Below are 15,102 nucleotides of genomic sequence, written 5' to 3' on the forward strand. Positions count from 1 at the left end.
CTGTTCAGATCAGGTCTCACTTGATCATAGTGGTATGCAGGTAAGCTGAAAAATTGCTACTGTATCAGCCACTGTATTTTCAAAATACTGTTTGGCAGCTGAGTTGAGGGAAGGCACTGACTCCCATTCTATAACTCAGCAATGTAGAACAAGGCAGATTTTTAATGCCTTTTTCCAACCTATTTGCTACAGACCACTGACAAATGCCAAATGACAACCTAGACACATTGATAGTCTTTCAGAGCAACACAATGTCTTCTGAGTCCCCTAAAATCATGGTTTTCATATTTTAAGCTGGCACTTCAAGGTCTTGAAGATATTTGCTTATCACAAGCTACTGCTACCACTTCAGAGTATGACTACTGTGCACTGAATTTAACAGTGCTTTATGTTTATGAACTATCTGTTAAAGGGTCAGAAATATTGTTAAAAATAAAATAATTGTTTCATGAACCTAAGGACAGCTGTCATTTGTCCAAGTATGTGCCCAAACTGGCAATTTGAGCACCAAAAGCCCAGCTTTTAGCACTGTCTTGTTAGATCTTAGATGTTCACCAGATAAGCATTTGAACAATCATTGCTAGAAATTATGCTGATATCTCTCCCCACAGGCACCATCAGTAAGCAAAAGAGAAGAATGCAATTATTACAAAGAAAAAAAAGAAAATAAAAAAGTGCCATCAGAGCTATGTAGGGACGGGGAAAGGAGAAGAATCAACCATCCCAAGGCCTGCTTATGTTTATGGGTTTGTTGATGAATAGAAGGCCAATACACGTGGAAAAACCTGACTCAGCAAATTACTGCTCTCTTACAAGGTGGAAAAACGACTCCAACTTCACCACAGCTTTTTGGAAATACAAAAAAGTTAAGCATAAGACATTCAGACAGGCAGCAACGCGCACCCTTATTCTGCCCAAGACCTGTAACGCCTTTGCTTACAGCCGTTAATTACGGCATTACAGATGGACTCGCTGCGCCCGATCCCCGAGCCTTACGGGAGCCCCCAGGCGCAACGGCACTGTCAAACACTTCACGTAAACGGCAGTAAGTTTAAGACTTAAATAATAAGCACAACTTCGCGGCCTCCGCCACCTCCTGGCGCCCCAACGACGGCGGGCCGCGGTTACGGCAGCATAGGCCCGCCCCAAGCCCCCTCAACGGCCGCCGGATAGCAGGCGACCCCCCGGCCGCCCCACCCCCGCCTCCATCGGCAGACCGACGCCACGCCCCCGCGCGGGGGAACCCACGCCCCGAGCACGCGGCGCATCCTCACAGGCTGCCACCGCCGGCTGGTACCGCCCCGCTCACCCCGCCCCCGCACCGCCTTCCGCCCAACCCCTGGCGGCAGCCCGCCAATCTCGAAGGGCGATGTGTCTTCTCGCCCTTGGGGGCGGGGGCGGGAGCCCCGCCTGCCTCCCGCCTCGCCACCTCCTCCCGCTCCCAGGGCGGCTGCGCCTGAACCGCGTGGCAGCCGGCGGTTGGTGGCCCCCGGACAGCCAATGGGGGAGAGGCACCTCAGAGCAGGCGGCTGATTTTACGCACGGAGGCACGCACGCCCTCTGCTTCGGTCCATCGGGCTCGTCTCCCGCCGCGGCGCAGGGGTGGCTGCTGGGGGACTGGGGGCGCTGGGAACGCCGCGCTCGAGCGCCTCGTGACGCGCGCCCGGGCCTTGCGCGGCGGAGCCGCTTCGGAGGGGCGCGCGAGCGATTGGCGGCCGCGTCTCAGGGCAGCAGCCAATCAGTGGGCGCGGCCTCCTGCGAGGGGCGCGGCGGGCCGGAGCGGGGAGCGGAGCGGGACGGGACGGGACGGCGGCGGGATGAGGCTGAGCGGGCTGTGGGTGTTGGTGCTGCTGCTAGGGCTGGCCCAGGTCGCCCTCCTGGCGCGGGGCGCGGCGGCTGAGGAGGACGACGACGACGGAGGTGAGTGGGGGTGAGGTGAGGAACGGGCTGGCGGCGACGGCCGTTGGGCGCGTGGGTGCCTCGGCCTCCGGTGCGCGGCCTGGTTCCCCCCGCGAGACGCGGGTGCGTGGCCCCGGCGCTGGGCTGAGCCGGCGGAGGCAGAGCGCTGATCCCTCTCGGTGTAGGCGCTGGTGTCTCGGAGAGCCTGCTTGTCACGGCGCTGTTCGTTTCTCCTTCGCTGCGCGGCAGCGCTGCCTCGCCTCTTCATAAGACGGAATTAAAAGCTAGTAATTAGCCACGTTAGCAATTACTGACTTTTAAATTACCGGTGAGTTTGCAATTTCATTATCTGACGGATCGCTCTTTTCCTTATCCCTTAATTCAGAGGATCTGTGCATTCTGTGTGTTTCGAACATTACTTATTTTTTTCCCAGCAGGAAGGCCGTGTGTCGCTAAGCTTCTTGGTGTTTGTTCCCATTGTCTTTGAATTTCACTGATGCGTGTTTTCTACTTTCCAAAATTAGCCAAAAAGCTGATCTGACTTACTAAGTTTAGCACCTGTGCATAGGAGGCAGGCATTTGAAAATGCTTCTTTTGTTTTTAAGTGTCTTTCACGTGGATTTTGAGAAATACTATATCTTTTATATTTTCTACATTAACACTGCTGTATGTGAAGTAGTAGAGGGCGTTCAGGGAGATGGTATTATGGATGACCTCCTGAACTCCTGTCCTGCAAGTTCTCGCTCGGTGAAAAGGCACTGAATCTTGAAGAAATGCATTTATGTCAGGTCCCTTGTCTGTGTGACCAACTGTGTGATCTGTAGGATAAAGATCAAAAGAGTTTTTGTAGTATATAGCCTCTGCTGTAAGGAGATACAGCTCAGAATTTTTTAAAAAAGAGCTTCACAGGAAGATTCTGTATTATGTCTATTTCTCTGCTTTTAGCTAGAACACTTGGTTGTCATTGCTTTGTAGCATGTGACAAAGCCCAGTACTGATTCCCCCTACTACCTTCAGATGATGAAGTAACACCTGTGATGTTACAGCGAAGCCTGGGTCCTGTGGCTGACAGCAGTGGGCCAGGCTCTCATCAGTATTTCCCATGAATGCTGTTCTTCTCATTATATGAGTTCTTGGGATCAAAGATGCACAGTGATGAAAGTATTTCCTCCTGTGTGCAAGTTGAACAGTAATCCATTGCACAACTTGAATCATTTTCCTATTTCTATTGTGTATCTCAAAATCGTATAGAAACAAACTAAGCTTTACCAAGCCTGTGCTTTAAAAATGCATGTAGTTAGGGATTTCCATTTTGTCCTTGAAATGCAGAGCTCTATGAAGTGGAACAAATTTACGTTGCAACAAGCAAGTACCCTTATGTAAATTGATTGTTCAGAAGATGAAGAATTCAGATGAAACCATGCTTGTTGCACTGTATGGTTTTGGAAGTGAAGTTTGACTAAGGCAGTGAGGCAAATATGCTTGCAGCCAGGTTAGCCTAGATCATGACCGTTACACCCTCTGCATCCTGATGAAGGAAAAGGAGGGATCGTGTAGAGGATCCACTACAGAAAAGATTGATGAAGACTGCTTTCATAAAAAGGCTTTTGAATCCCTGGCAACAGGTTACAAGTCTTGACTTCTGTTTCTGAAAACTGAGCTCATCCAATTGAGAAACAGACACTGCAGTGCCCTCCTCAAAAGAAAACTTTCAGGCAAAATCCAGAAGTCATTGATGCCTGGATGCGGCTTTTTCATGCGGGATTCATCCTACTTGAGGAAAAGTTAGTAGGCCAGACTTCCAATAAATGCTGAAAGTTCAGTGAAGTTACTATAGGAATTAATTTCAATTAGAGTAGCGGTCATCCAGAAGAAGGCCTGCTAGCCAGCATCATGTACCTGAAGTCTTAAGATACGTGTCATCGTCATCAGGTTTTTCAACTTGCGCAATAATGTGTGGAACTTGTCAAAATGCTTTGCTGAAGTCAAAGGGAGTGGCCTGTATTTTACTAGAGGGCAGGTTTTAGCCACAGCTGTCACTTGTTTGTTTGTCCACCTGCTTTACAAGTAGCTTTAAGAAACAAAGACACTTCAGTTTGGGTGCAACTATTTTATTTTTGTGAGCTGTGTTATGCAAATATTTATTAGCTACTTCTGCCATTTCAGGTGTTGGAGTTAAACTCATTCTGTATCTGTTCTATTCAAATTGTAAATCACTAATGCAAAGGAAAGTTTCTTGCTCCTACTGAAAAAAGTCCAGCTTACCTCTCCCATACTCGGTCAGGCCCTTGAAGTGGGCCATTCAGTCCCAACACTAAAGGGGACATTAGAGGTAGCTGTGATAGCACTAAGTGTCAGTGGAGCTGGAGACTAAAGAGGGTGACTTTGTACTCTTAAGGGACCAATTTATAGGCGTGTGGGGTTTTTCTTATTATTTAAATACACATTCTCTGTAAGCTAGTTGGAAGGAGCTGGAGTCCTGCTGTTAACTGCTACTTTCCTGCCTCCATCCCTGAGGGGGAGGAAGTGGGTGTCTATATTGCCCATGACAATATATCACTGTCAAGGAAGCTTTATTATGGCAGGCTATGCAGATATTGCAGTGAAAGATACAAAAGTATTTCAGTGATGGACGTTAGATCTAGTGGTAACATTTTCCACTTGTGCTGGATATTTTTGTAGGTGATGCTTTGTTCTTGGCATTCTAAACCATAAGCCTATGCCACAGTTGCTAGTGGTCGTCTTCTCTGCCGGGGGTGGGTAGTTAGCGTAGTAAGCAGGAATGAGAGTCACAGCCTGGTGGTTAGTTTGAGATACATGAGCAGAATTGGCTGGCTAGTTTTGCTCAAATTCTTTTTTGTCAAGAAAAATCAAGTCTGAAGTGATTTGCTTGGAAAAGAAATGGGCATTGCGCAACTTGCTGGGAATTCAGACACAGACCAACCGTGAACACCCTGTGGTGAAACATAGCCCTGAAAACTGCTGGGCATGCATGTAAGCAGAATTTTGGACTGCTGAAATCCCTGGAAAACTAGCTTTTTCACCAATGCAGTCCCGTAGGTACATGGCTCCTATAGATTCACTTCAAGGGTGTTTGACAGTTCAGGCCTTTCATTGCAAGTGCTCAGAGGCAGCAACACAGGAGGCATTGTCCACTGGCAAATAGTGCTTTTAGCTGCTTCATAGATCAGATGGCACAGTAATAGTAAAGAAACTTAATCCAGGTGTCTTACTGTTGTGTGATAAATGATCTCCTGTGATCTCTGTCCTCATCATAAGCTTTAATATTTTGGTCATATTAGTTGTATTCTAATTAAAATTAATGCATTCTCTCCAGGGGCACATATTGTTTTCTGAGAGTATATAGACTTATTTTTTTTAATACCTTCTTCTAACAGAAAAATGGCTATTGCAATTCAGCATCATAATTATGTTCACAGTGAGCTTGTTCCTATAGTCTGCTATTGGTCTGAGAATAGTGGGTTTTGGTTTTAATCACTCTTTCATACCTGGATGCTACATATTTATCATTGTTGATTTTCAAATTCCAGGTGAAATCAGAGTATCTTCAGAATTCTTGTCCTGAATAAGTAACTTGCATGTACATGGTTTGCTGTCCTACTGCAGTAACTCCTGTCAGCTTAGTCAAAAGCCAATTAAGGTTAAGTAGAGAATAGTTTTGAACAAGAAACCTTAATCTCTTTTTTTTATTATTATTTAATCCTGAAACCCCCAGTAGTTGAAAGGGCCTTAGCTTCATTGTTGTACAGTTTTCATTTGGGACGAGGTATTTTCATGACTTGTTCTGTGGCTGAAATACCTTTAAAGCCATTCAGGAATGTCTGCTTGTTTCAAATGATAGTAGTTTAACAAAAGTGTTTTCTTCAACATTTGATCTTTCACATGCTCCTTTAAACATCTCAAATTCTAAGCCAACAAAGATTGAACCAGTTGAAATGTCCTGGGTTCAGATTTCACATGCTGACGTTACTTTGGTAATTTAGCAAATCTGCGTTCTCCTTGAAAGGCCTGTTCTGGACTAGCGGTTTTGGTCTCTTTAAATCAAAGGCCTCCCCAGAAGTTCTTGAAAGAAGTTTTCACTCCATTTATTTCAGAAGAATGCCTTGCATCGGCCAAGTGTATGGGAGTGGTTTTAGATGGGACTTCTGTGACAGTCACTTACTTACTCGCTCTGCAGCCTGGTGCTGTTCCAGAGCAGAGTGATGCTCCTGTGGGTGAAGAACCTCTTCAATGAATTGCAAACCTGAAACATCGCTGTAACTGAAAGCAAGATATATTGAGGTGGCAGGAGTGGGATTGAGCAGTCAGGAACAGAAGCATAATTTTTGAAGTGCTGCCTCTAAACTGCCTTCGTAGTAGTGAAAGGATAGTATTTGAGTTTATAGCAAGCCTGTCTGTTTATTAGACCTTCAGATAGGCAGTGCATAGCAGTTGTGGTGTTACAGGTGTAGTGAGTAAGGGTACAAGGAAAGCATTGGGGACAAATAACATCTGCCTTTTTTTGGTACAAGATACTTAATTTTTGCAATCACAAGTTGCTGCACTTGAAGGACAGCTGTTTTGCTGCATGATGGAGGACTTCTGTTTTAATTCGGATATCATCTGTGTGTGCCTTTCTTGCCCAACAAAACATGTCTGGTGCCTTGCTTCCACATTTCAACAAGATACCCAACAGACCTTGGTAGCAACTGTCATAGGTCTGTATTAATTCTTCTTGTGTCCATTTTGTTAGTTTGCCCTGAAGAGCAAAATACATGTTGATACTTTACTGAAATATTGTTAGGTGGCATAGTGCAGACAGAAACGAAATGGGACTGGTCAAACATCAGAGTCCAAGCTCTTTGCAAACTGAGGTAGCTGTCATTGTATGTGAAGCAGGAACTAACCTATATTGATACTTTTTTTAACCACAGGATATATTTAATCCATCTTTAACCTGGTAGTGTTATTTTAATGTTAAACTTGACACAATCTAATCTGTATTGCATTTTTAATTTTATTTTTCCAGAATCTGTTACAAAAGAAGCTGATGATGATGGTGATGATGAAGATGAAGATGAAGAAGATGATGATGATGACGATTCTGAAGTTAAAGAAGAAAATGGTGTATTAGTCTTGAATGATGCAAACTTTGACACCTTTACTGCAGACAAGGACACTGTGCTGCTGGAGTTCTATGCACCATGGTGGGTTCACAGCCTGTGGTACCTCCTTAGGTGCAGGATAGGGTGGCTGTCAGGGGCTCCTCTGACAGGACACACTCCTAAAAAGTGAGCTTGGGTTGCAGTTTCAAAGATGACGTAGGAGTAGCTTGCCTGCGGAAGCGCTGGACTCTGTCATAGTCCAGGATAGGAGACTGTTCTGGTGGTGGGAGGTACCCTTTTCCCTGCCCCTATACCATGCAACAGACAACAGCCTGCTCTTTCCCCACACATGTGGGTCATGCTGAGGGATCACATGCCAAGGGAGACACAGCCCTGGTTCCATCTCTGCTCTGCGCCTGTCAGGGAACAGAGATGGTCCCAGTGAGCCCCAGAAAAGTCACACAGTGTGGTCTCGCTGCCTGCTGTCATGTCTTTGTGGTATTCCACTGAGAACTTGTGCACTTCCTCATCTGGATGGAGAAATGGATGAGGCTTCCCTAGCAGGGGAATTGCAAGAAGGTTTTCCTTCTCAAGTTCAGATCTCTGTCCTTGCCAGAAGGGTGTGGTGTGAGTAAAGACATAGCTTGTCCTTATCTGATTTAAACAGTGCCTTATACATCTACCTAATGATGGTAATTCTGCTGGCTTACCAGGGTACACAGAGTTACACCAGTGTGCTCAGGGGAGCTACAATGGATTTACCTGCATACAACTGAGACAAAGACTTTTGGCCAGAATGCATCTTCCCTTGCATTCTTATGGACAAAAATAATAGGGATGGTTAGTGGGGAGAAACAGGAGTAGAATATATTTGCAGTCAAGTTGCTGAGTTAGTGTTGCAGCCAGAACCTCTCTAGCTTTGTGGCTTAGTGATATAAAGATGACTTGCTCATTGTCCTTTTCTAGTCTTTGAATAGAAGGGAGAATATGGTCTTGCTGAAGGTGGAGTTGTGTTTTAATTAATGCCACTCATTAGAGAATCCCATCCCTGCTTGACTGTAGGTATTATTTCTGCAGCTGTAGTTTGCATGGAAACTGAACATGAAGCTTAATTTATCTGAGCAGAAAGATGTGTGGTCATCACAGGCTGAACACCTCTTTTCTGTTTTCTGTTGCCCCTCCTGCCAGTTGAGAGGCTAAGGAGTACAGGCTGTGCTACACACAGCTTTCCCTATTTTTTTTTTCCTGGCTTCATCTTTAGCTCATCAAGGTAAATCCAGCTTTTCTTTTGCTGGTATCCTCTGTCGTGCCAGCTTTTGCATCAGGAGCCTCTGTTTGTCCCGAGTTCTGGTATGGCCAGAGAGAGAGCAAGCAGGTGCTGCCACACTGTGGTGGGCAAGAGATTTCATAAGGCCAACTTAACTACTGGTTCATTTTTCCCTTTAGTTGAATTTAAGGTGCTGAGTAGAGAAGATGCACCTAGATTAAGGAGAAGCTGGTCTGAGTGAGACCATATTTGGGGGACCAGGGAGGAAGAAGCAGCACAGTACGAGGTTTGCAATTTTGTTTTAAAAGGAATTGTTGAATTTTTTTACAATGGCTTTATAAAACATATGGAAATGTGTTGCCTTTTGAATGGGAAAAAGAAAAGTTGGAATTTGAACAAACAGTCCATTAGCTACAACTACTCTCTACCTTCCAGTGATCTGAAAACATAGCAAGACAAACATTCTTGTGTTGATGCTGTGAACACCTGTCAGAAGGCATCCTGGAAATGCAGAACAGCAAAATACCCTTGTAGGTCGTCATATGCTTAGGTATCTACTTGTGTCTTTCTCTGACAGGTGTGGGCATTGCAAGCAGTTTGCTCCTGAATATGAAAAGATAGCCAAAACTCTGAAGGAAAATGACCCTCCTATTCCAGTTGCCAAAGTAGATGCTACAGCAGCCACTTCACTAGCAAGTCGTTTTGATGTCAGTGGCTACCCAACCATCAAAATCCTGAAAAAAGGCCAACCTGTTGACTATGACGGTTCTCGGACAGAAGATGGTAAGCACCAGTCCTTTGCAGTCCTCTGTAGGAAAGCGAAGAAGTATATGGTCTTGCTTCTTCATGTGACTATTTTGAAGGACTTTGTTCTCAAGTTAATTTATCTTCAGCAGAATAATATTATGAAGGCTGAAATGTTGCCAGTCTTCTCAATTGGCTGCATGCTAGAGGACAAACTTGCACGTAGGGGTAGTGCTTTTACTGATGGAAGGTTTCTAGAAATATGACTTGACTAGAAGAGGAGGTAGTCTCATGCTTGCTGAAGGATCAGCTAATAAGAAATGCCTGATCTGTATATTAACTGTATAAAACCACTTGTTTCTTGCTTAATGAATGTGTCCAACTTCAGTCAGAGGGGAAAAACTACCTTTTCTTTTTTGAGATGGAATTCATGTGCTACAGTGCTGCAAAGTATGGATCTGTGCTCTGCATAAGTAAGATGCTGTATGGGATTAAGACAATGCTAATTGGGCTGTTGAATTGTATTTCAGCAATTGTGGCCAAAGTCAAGGAGGTTTCTGACCCCAATTGGACCCCTCCACCAGAAGCTACCCTGGTATTGACACAGGATAATTTTGATGATGTCGTGAATGGTGCCGACATAATCCTGGTGGAGTTCTATGCTCCATGGTAAGCAAGAAGGCAGTCATCTGTACTTTCCTAGCACAGCTGGCCTGAACACACTTGGTGAACCTGTTTTCTGTCATTACGCCTCTTTTAAAGAGGCTTGGCTTGTGCAAATGTGTGTAGCTCTGGTGTACCTTAGTTCTAATGTGCACCTAGGATCACACTACAAATCACTTGAAGACTAGACTGGATCTGTGTCTCAGCAAGGGATGGTCTCCAAAAAGTCACTGAAGATTCTCCTTATTTACTAATTTGGGAACACATTGAGAGATACTGAAAACCAAAGGGAGTTGGTGCTTAGTTTAAAAATGGCCTCGAAAAATGAAAGTAACTATAGTAATGTGGGGCCAGACATAGAAGCTAGCTTCAGGTTGGAGAGACAAGTCTTCAGAGGTAGAAGGTACCTAGCAGGACTCATGGTTTGTAAAAACTGCCCTCCTGTCACCTTCCCTAGGTGTGGACACTGCAAAAGGCTTGCTCCAGAATACGAGAAGGCTGCCCAGGAGCTCAGCAAGCACACACCTCCTATTCCCCTAGCTAAAGTCGATGCCACTGCTGAAACTGAGCTTGCAAAGAAGTTTGATGTTACTGGCTACCCAACTCTGAAAATCTTCCGCAAGGGCAAACCTTATGACTACAGTGGTCCACGGGAGAAATACGGTACTGCAATTTCTTCTTTTTCTTACTTTCTGAGGGACAGACCACAAATGTTTTGACATATCTGTAGGACTTGCACACTTGTTAACATCATAGCAATGGTAGTTGGGGAAACCTGAAAAACTGTGGTCTCATACCTACATAGGCCAGCAGTATAAATTTGTCTCTAATCTTTATAACAGCTTATGATGGTACTATAAGCTCCTTTGAATATAAAGTAAGCTAAATACACGTGGTGCAGCAGTGGCAGTATGAGTAAATGGGCAGCCTTTAATTGCACTGGAATGCACCATAAGGGCTGGTAAAGTGCTTAATATTAGATTTTAATAAGAGGGAAGACTTAAGACTATTCAAGTAGAACTTTGGCTCATAGCAGTGTCAGGAGACAGTGAAGAGTCTGAAATTTCAGAAAGGAGGGGTACTTGAAAGATCAGCTGATACCTGTGGAACTCATGCTTGGCTGCCTCTTCTGAAACCATCCTGAAAGAGAATATCCAGAACTGCAGCTTTAAAAACTTGGACTGAGGTCTTGCTGATTTGATCTTTTAGTTATTGGGGGAGGGGGGCTGAACAGAGAGGAAGGTGTTCACAGGAAACGTGGTATTAAATAATGTCATAGAGGGAATGCCTGAATCTTTCAGTTCAATAAATGTTCTAAACAACTTTTTTGGGGCGGGTTTGTCTCACAGGTATTGTCGACTACATGATTGAACAGGCTGGTCCTCCATCCAAACAGATTCAGGCTACCAAGCAGGTACAGGAATTTCTGCGGGATGGGGATGATGTCATCATCATTGGTGTCTTTAGTGGAGAGAATGACAAAGCCTATCAGCTCTATCAGGAAGCAGGTAAAGAACATATTTTAAAATATTAATGAAACACATGTTTTGCTGAGATTCTGCCCAGGGCTTTGGGCATGGAGAGATCCTTTATTTCTGCTCATAGTTCAGTGAGGGAGGCAGGAGAGGAATAAGAGGAAGGAGATGGAAGGGTGATCTTCCACTTGTACTCAAGAAAAAAAACTCACACCAAATTTTGAGGCTGTAGCTAAAGTATCAGCGAGTCACAGGAGATACTTTTTCTTGGTTTCTAGGGACACAATACATGTGAACTAGAGAGGAGGGGAAATTCCTAACTGAGGAACAAATAGCAACTTCTTGGCTTAAAGCCTTGCTAGCTTTGCCATCTGCTGTTGCTTGTTTCATATCTGACAGTTCCAGAGGCTGGGCTCTGCCAGACTTGTTTGGAGTGTTGGGCCTGGAGAAAGAATCCTCATCAGTTTAGACCATTCCTGGCAATGTTTATTCTTAAAAAAAACCTTTGGTGTGACACATTGATGGTCCTGTTAATGATATTTGCTACCATACAGAAGAGGCTGAGCGCTTGAAGTGCTCAGTCCCTTTAATCAATCTGTGTCTTGCATGATTGAACCACTCGCAGCCACTTTTGGTTTCTGCCAGAGCCTTGAGCGCAGTGTGGGCAATTCTCCTTCCCCTGGCTATGCCTGCTTCTGGGGCTGCTGCTGTTTATAGCTGGATTAGGAGCTGATTTGGTTGTTCCAGCATGGCAGATAACAGAACTGTTTCCCAGGCTGCCCCAAAGCAGATAGATTGACTAGGTGACCTTGTGAATTCCTTTCCAGCTCTACTTTCTGTTATCTGGGGGAAGGCTATGAGGTAGGAGACTGATAAACAAATGACTGTTTCACTGTTTTGGAAGCTGTTCAAGGTTTTTGAATATGTAGAATAACTCATCAAGTAGACAGGGTGTTGAACAGCATTTAAGTAGTGCTACTTGAACTGTGTGTATTCACATGCTTTTCACCCCTGGGTGAGAGCTGTTCCCCAAGGTGACATGGTGGTTCGGTGTCCCATTGAGAATAGAAAGAGTTTCCTTGCAGTGCAGTCTCAAGATTTCAGTCAGAGGCTGTCAGTTCACTACTTGAATGACTTTTCCTTCTCCCTAACCTTAATTTTTCAGCTAACAGTTTGAGAGAAGATTACAAGTTCCATCACACCTTCAGCAACGAGATTGCAAAACTATTGAAAGCATCTCCAGGAAAACTGGTTGTCATGCAGCCAGAAAAATTTCAGTCAAAGCATGAGTCCAAGATGCATGTTCTGGATCTTAAAGTGAGTAGCTAGAAAGTTTGTGCATGATTTGAAGGTTCTCTTTCTTCATATATATGAGCAGTTGGTAACTTCCCGTTGGAAGTACTGCACTAGATATTTGAGGCAACCTGTTTGTCCCCTGAAACTGTATTGCTTTGTTCAAGAAAGCTTTATGAAATTAACCCAGAGCTTACATATTCAAATAATAATTTACCATTACAATATTCAGTGTAAGAGTAGAATACTAAATTAGTGCTCAATGATATGAAAAATATGGTGACAGCATTGTTTATAACATGCCCCTCTTTCTTATTCATGCATGCATCACTATTAGTTTTCAGGAGTATATAATAGAAATGTCACTGAAATCCATTTGTCTGAACTTTTTTCCAATTTTTGAAACAGGACTCTACAGATGGATCAGAAATTAAAGAACACGTGCTAAAACATGCTTTGCCTCTAGTTGGTCATCGCAAGCCTTCCAATGATGCTAAAAGATACGCTAAGCGTCCTCTAGTGGTTGTCTATTATTCTGTAGACTTCAGTTTTGACTATCGTGTTGGTAAGTTTGCTAAGATTACCATTGTTCCTCTTTGGGAGGAAGCAAGCGGTAACTAACTAGAAATTACTAATCCCATTGTGTTCTGTTTTTTCAGCTACCCAGTACTGGAGAGGCAAAGTCCTGGAAGTGGCGAAAGACTTCCCTGAATATGTGTTTGCTGTTTCTGATGAGGAAGATTATTCTTCTGAAATAAAAGATTTGGGCCTGCTTGAGAGTGGAGAGGATGTCAATGTTGCCATTTTGGATGAAGGTGGCAAGAAATATGCCATGGAGCCAGAAGAGTTTGATTCTGATGTACTCAGGCAATTTGTGCTGGCCTTCAAAAAAGGTACAGCTTCTAAAATAGGGTTCTCTAAGCTGTTTGCTTTGTTTCCTCTTCCAAGAGTTTTTCCTGAGGCGGTGGCTACAATAAAGTCACACGTGCAACCTTACAGTGCTCTGTGGCTTAAAGATTTTGGATGTTTCTTGCCTTGTTTTTTTTTAATCTCAGTTCATTAACTTTGTTGCTTGGACTATGCTGTGGCATCTAGCTATATTCTAAAACTGAGCATGTTTGGCAAGCCTAAAATGTTCATGTAGCTTTGAAGTGTGAGCTGATCATTCATATTTGGGACTAGTGTAATAAATCACTGTCTAACACATTGTGGATGGACAGCAATAAAGAGGGAGAGAGGTTCTAGGGAATTGTGAAATTCCCATATTTCGCAAGGTGGTTGTGCTAAAAGGTGACCAGCAAGCTAGCCTATGTTTCATGCAGAGGTAAGTTCATTTACTGGTGCAGTGCTCTTCCCTGGTGGGAGGATGTAGTTCTACCTTTTCTTGTGGGAGATGGTAAGGACTGCCCTTACTGTATTCTAACAACGGTATGTATTTTGCTTCCTTCTAGGAAAACTGAAGCCTATTGTGAAGTCCCAGCCAGTGCCAAAAAATAACAAAGGGCCTGTGAAAGTGGTAGTGGGTAAAACTTTTGATACCATAGTAATGGATCCAAAGAATGATGTTCTCATAGAGTTCTATGCCCCATGGTGCGGACACTGCAAGAAACTAGAACCAGTGTATACCGAGCTAGGCAAAAAATACAAGAATGAGAAAAATCTAGTCATAGCCAAGATGGATGCTACTGCCAATGACGTGACAAGTGACCACTACAAAGTAGAGGGATTCCCCACTATCTACTTTGCTCCAAGGGACAAGAAGAACAACCCTATTAAATTTGAAGGCGGGGACAGAGATTTAGAGCATTTGAGCAAATTTATAGAGGAGCATGCAACAAAACTCTCCAGAGCAAAAGAAGAGCTATAGATAAGATGAGGGTGGTGAAGAAAAATTTTTTGTACGTTGTAGTTAAAAGCAAGTTACTGACAAAACTTCGTGGGAGAAGAATTAAGCAGTTTGAGCAAGGAAATTCTTGAGCAGTAAAGCAATTACAGTATCTTTTTTTATATGGCAGAAGTTTTTCTGGACACTGAACTTCTCTGATATGAATGTCTTTAGTTATGGTTTTGATCTTTGAAGAAAAATACATCCTTTATTTTTTTGTGACTATCTTAAGCTTGATTCTTTGACTCCAATGCAACTGTTGTGTGTGAGTTTTTTAAAAGTTAAAAGATGCTACCAAAAAGAGAAGGAAAACCAAATGCCTTTGCCACACAGATTTCTTTCTCTTATTTATTGGTATGGTTACTGGAGGGAAGGGTGTTTTGAGCCAATCTCTCATCAGTTATATTTGTGTATACTTAGTCATGTGACTATATCACTGTATTCATTGCTGAGGGTAAGAATAGAGGTTTTTCTAAAGTGTGGGTGAATTATTCAGTTCTATTGAGATAAGACACAGTTACTTGCTAACTAAATGTGCTCTAGACCTGTCTGCTTTTGCTTTGTGCTCCTCTGTAGAGAGGGTAATGCTGAAATAGCAAGTTTTTTCTAATTCACCTCTCTTTACTAATCCATATTGATCCATCTATATCTTAGTCTTCCCAAGTATATTTTGGAGTAATTGCAGTGTGGTAGAAAGAGCATCTAGTGGGTGGTAATGCTTGGATTCTGGTATCAGATCTGTTACTGTTTCCTTTCCTTTTGCAGAGAGGA

At 43.6% G+C, this 15,102-nt stretch overlaps 1 protein-coding gene across 1 annotated transcript; it reads left to right on the forward strand.

The window, feature by feature from the left end:
- Positions 1-1,482: 1,482 nt before the first annotated feature.
- Positions 1,483-14,556, forward strand: PDIA4 (protein disulfide isomerase family A member 4). Its single transcript, XM_054814592.1, has 10 exons — positions 1,483-1,920; positions 6,929-7,106; positions 8,849-9,054; positions 9,546-9,684; positions 10,136-10,341; positions 11,028-11,186; positions 12,319-12,470; positions 12,855-13,011; positions 13,106-13,339; positions 13,898-14,556. The coding sequence occupies exons 1-10, from the start codon at positions 1,818-1,820 to the stop codon at positions 14,311-14,313; spliced, it is 1,950 nt and encodes a 649-aa protein (XP_054670567.1). The 5' UTR covers positions 1,483-1,817; the 3' UTR covers positions 14,314-14,556.
- Positions 14,557-15,102: the final 546 nt, after the last annotated feature.

This window comes from Grus americana, chromosome 2 (assembly GCF_028858705.1).
Source record: "Grus americana isolate bGruAme1 chromosome 2, bGruAme1.mat, whole genome shotgun sequence".
NCBI classification, from domain to species: Eukaryota; Metazoa; Chordata; class Aves; order Gruiformes; family Gruidae; genus Grus; species Grus americana.

Bases quoted from the DNA above. Each gene is read 5' to 3' on its own strand.
- PDIA4 (XM_054814592.1), top strand. From the start codon at position 1,818: ATGAGGCTGAGCGGGCTGTGGGTGTTGGTGCTGCTGCTAGGGCTGGCC. The intron at 1,921-6,928 runs GTGAGTGGGGGT...TTATTTTTCCAG, and splicing joins GGAGGACGACGACGACGGAG to AATCTGTTACAAAAGAAGCT. The intron at 11,187-12,318 runs GTAAAGAACATA...TTAATTTTTCAG, and splicing joins TCAGCTCTATCAGGAAGCAG to CTAACAGTTTGAGAGAAGAT.